The sequence below is a fragment of the Mytilus galloprovincialis genome, chromosome 3 (genome assembly GCF_965363235.1).
Source record: "Mytilus galloprovincialis chromosome 3, xbMytGall1.hap1.1, whole genome shotgun sequence".
Lineage (NCBI taxonomy): Eukaryota > Metazoa > Mollusca > Bivalvia > Mytilida > Mytilidae > Mytilus > Mytilus galloprovincialis.
This window is the reverse complement of record NC_134840.1, coordinates 85313972-85318394: the sequence shown is the minus strand read 5'-3', so window position 1 is coordinate 85318394 and position 4423 is coordinate 85313972. Positions and strand designations below refer to the sequence as shown.

The 4423-nt window shown below is 31.9% G+C and overlaps 1 protein-coding gene across 1 annotated transcript; it reads right to left on the bottom strand.

Moving 5' to 3' along the window:
- Positions 1-641: 641 nt before the first annotated feature.
- LOC143066609 (uncharacterized) lies at positions 642-1661 on the bottom strand. Its single transcript, XM_076239476.1, has one exon. It carries the CDS (start codon positions 1337-1339, stop codon positions 683-685), a length of 657 nt encoding a protein of 218 aa, XP_076095591.1. The 5' UTR covers positions 1340-1661; the 3' UTR covers positions 642-682.
- Between the last annotated feature and the right edge of the window lie 2762 nt (positions 1662-4423).

Here is a 4423-nt window from a genome sequence, read left to right as displayed (position 1 = left end):
TATGTACAGTTTCCACGACCTTTCGTATCTATTTGATTTTTTTTTTAAAGTAAACCTTGGATGAAGTCGTGTGCAAGAACTTTGAGGATCTTTTAATATTGTGTCATTTTTCTAATAGATCCAATATTGACTTTGCTGATTATTGTATAGTGATGGCTCTTTTAACATGATTTTGCACGTTCACTCTCCCACACCTGGCACAATGATGTAAAAAAGTATTAACAAAAATACCGAACTCCAAGGAAAATTTAAAAAGGAGCAGGTAAAAAAAAACTGACAATCTCAGGCGCTAGTATTTTTCAAACAAGAATGGTAAACAATGGTCATATTCCTTATAACAGAACTTCAGAAAAAACTAATTGTACACATACGTTGGGAAGTTATAAACAATCCCTATTGACATAATAGTCTTAATAGTTGTGATAAAATTGACAATAATACTTTTCTTTTTCAATTACCGAGTCTGGTATTTTAAATCACATTCGTAAAGAAATAAAAGAAACCAATAAAATGTATACATAAATGTTGTAAACTGTGAAAACAAATTACGAAAGTCTTGAAATTGGACGTTAAGCAACCAACAATCATTATATTACGAAAGTCGAATATAATGATGACAATATGATAAAAAAAAAAAGAACACGTATTTACCGATTTATTATATGAACTAAGAAATATTCCATCATAAACTTTCGTCCAATGGTAATAATCGAACAGGATATTTTATACGTCTTATAGGCGTAGGTTTTCCATAGTTTGTTTCCCATAGAGGCGGTTTCTGTTTCAGTTGTTCCATTCGACGCCTTTTCATTTCCTGTTTTAGAATTTCCTCTCGTCTCTCAGAACGAAGACGAGAAGTTCCAGCATTTAGCAACGTGGAATTTTCCATAGACAACCGTACTACGTCACTTAGATCTTTTTTCTTCTTTTTCCAAGACACCCACGTTGTATCTTCGGGTTCGAGTCTAAATCCTATCGTATGATAAGAATCTGGAGCTGTGCAGGGGAAATGTGGACACTGTCGGTCTCTAAGGACTCCATAAACACAAGAAACACTCCTTCGTATACTCTGACGTGAATCTGGGGTCACTGATAATCTACCGTACATTGAACTTGAAGTTATCCTAGGAAGAGCTACGCCTGCTCTGCTATTTTCAAATTCCAAATTTTCCAATTGTTTCTTCACTAATTTGATAGAGTTTTCCATCTTATCCTTTTGAATATTGCATTTCTTGTCAATCGAATGTAAATGGTGTTCCATCTGATTTTCACAAACTCTTCGAATCTTTCTGAATTTCAGCTCGGGACTGATATTCAAAACTCTGTTCTTCTGTTTCATTTTTATTTCGAATGCGATAATATCCTTTAATTTATTCAAATTCTCGACCAAACTTCAAAGCTATTTGCACATGTAACATATTGCAATATTTTAACCTTTTTAAAGTCTAGCTCCGAGTTCAAAGCATTTTTTAAGAGTGAAAGTATAATTTTGCTTGATGCATCCAAGCAAATACTAATGAAAGTTTAAATTCGCTAATCACTCTCTACTTGTGCTTAGTTTCTTTTACAATAGTCTATCAACTGTCGATAGGAGCCACAATACGTAAGCAAACATTATACAATTTATATAGTATATATAAACGCAACTGCCAAGTGTGAAAACATTGAGAAATTTATATCTGCATTCTCTATACAAATGTAAATGAACTTGGGCTTTATGCTATTAATCTATCACTTCAAGGGAATTTATAAAGCTAATAAATTAATATAAAATGGAAACTTTGTAAATTAAACATTTGATGGATAATATTGTTTAGTTATGGACATTTTTTTGAATATATGTATTGACATAATCTATATAAACCCTGTTTGCATAAAACATTACAGCAGAATTTGGTCCTAAATGGTAAACAATGTATACACATTCAATACTAAAATTTAAATATTGAAAATTTGATGCAGAAAGAGAAAAATCAATAAGAGTTTTCTAATAAAATTGTATGTTAAAGGGGAATACTATTGATTGAGGACAACGAAACAATAGAAATCTATAGTATTGAAACCACGATTCAATAGAGAATTATTACACTCGGTTTAAAGATATCATTGAAAGTTCTTTGTCTGGTTTATGTATCACCATAACCGTTTAACATTATTTCCAGCTCAACGGAAATTGAAGGATAAGACGGGCCTCATTTTGTAAACCCACAATTTGACAATTGTAGTATAAAAACAATTACAAACAAAGAGAACGTTTTCAAGATTTTGAATACATGTGTGAAAGTGTGGCAAAATGTTCAATGCCTGTTATCTCTATAGATGAGAAGACACTATAAATAAATTTGTGAAATTATGTCTAATCCTATTTGAATCAATGATCCAATAAAATGATAATATAAACTTATCTTTAAATTCGTCATAATTTCTTAGGTACTTATTTTTGTGGACTTTATTGGCAATGACCAATCGTCATTTTTTTTATAATAAAATATATCAAGTTTTCTACTGACGTGTCAAAACTACGAAATCAAGAATCAACAAAATATAAATTTTCATAAATCCAAGAAAAATTGTAACCTACAAATATACAGAATATAGTGAGACAATAAACCGTTTAAATGGTATTTTTAAACACGTTGTAATTTTTTGAAAGCTTAGAGTGACTCTTATCGTGAATAATCTTTAATTTAATTGATATCGTATTTCAGTTGTTGTGGAAGCTGAGAAACCATGGACAGCAATGTATCCAGGTGTTAATAAGGTATTGGATGCCAGAATACAATGGCTAGAACAATCCATAGAATTACTTTCTTTCTTTTGTTCATACTTTTCGTCTATTTGCGAACAACAGTACTGTGTAACGTTATACTAAATAAACTTTTTATCATATAGATTTATAGGGCAATACTCATTAGATATTTGCTAAGTGAACTTTAAATCTGATTTATAGACCATTGAATAATTATCTGCACTATATATACATATATTACTTGTTGAAGTAAGATTGTAAATTATGACTATTCATCTCCATGGCGGATGTATTATAAAGGATATGGGTTTGTAACTTTTTTCTAGGTAAATTTCTAGAAGAAAAATATGATAATAAGTAGAAATGGGCTAACTGTTTCTCCAAGTTGAAAGTCCAGCAGAAAAGTAATTCCCATCAAAGTGTTTTGAAATCAGCTAATACAACGTAGATTACCAATAAAACTTTCGGACATGTTCATATTTGGCAGATTACACAGTGTAATATTCGTGACATTACAGTGGCGGATCCAGCCATTTTAAAAAGGGGGGGGGGGTTCCAACTATATGTCCCCTATCAAATGCATTGATCGGCCAAAAAAGGGGGGTTCCAACCCCCCCCCCCCCCCCCCCTGGATCCGCCAATGCATTATATAGTTTCTGCATGTATATGTTGATACAAATAACGGCTTTAGTAGTTTATAATTTTATACTCAATATATATTATAATAAAGAGGTAATGGTCTAAGTAGTTCAACTACTATATCATTACCTCAACCCCCGCATGTATCAGGTGCGTTTGACTTAAATCTTAGGTGGCAGAAACCAGTTATTTTACAATAAATCTTTAGAATTTCATGGATTTATGATTTTATTTTCTTGAAAATTCATTCAAGCTTATATACAAATAAAATATATGGTTTCAAGGAACTAAGATGTGTGCGTGCTTATGTAAATATATAGAAAACCTTTAAATGTTGGTGTCTGTCCAACATGGAGATTTTAAAATTTATAAATGCATTGTAAATAAGGTAAAAAATGTGATGCTTTGGTACCAATCTAATGCTCACCTGCAGAATCCTGCTAAAAGCCGACAAGAATTTTAGGCAAAATTCAAGAGATAAAGGATATTTAGTGAATTAGAGCCTTGTCCGAACATATCCTTACCATCAAAATCTCAAGCTATTTTTGTTTACAAAAAAAATGAATATTTTCCCCACTTTTATTGGATACCGTCAAGTGAGGAGACCACAATTTTGACATCTGATTGGACCCATGCATGATGTGTTAAGGAAATCCCTAACCTGTCTACTTACTTGTGTAGTACACTAGCCTAGAATTTTCATTCATTTATTTTTTTAGTCCACATGATGCAATTATATACCTCAATGCTTAACTATAACAAAATTTCTGCGTGGTACACATGTTCTGGTACACCAAAACTGGTACCTGCCACCTTAGTAATTGCCTGTCGGTCGTCAGTGAATATCTCCAGCTTCTCCAACAAACAAAAATAGACCGCCACGAAAGTGAGTTTAACAATAGACCGTGTATCTGTGATCTAGATATCGTGACTCTATCCAAATGGTGGGAACTTTCTTCTATATACAATGTATTATAGAATTATAAAAAATAAACATCTTTTCAACATTTAATCAACACAAGCAACACAAGGGTA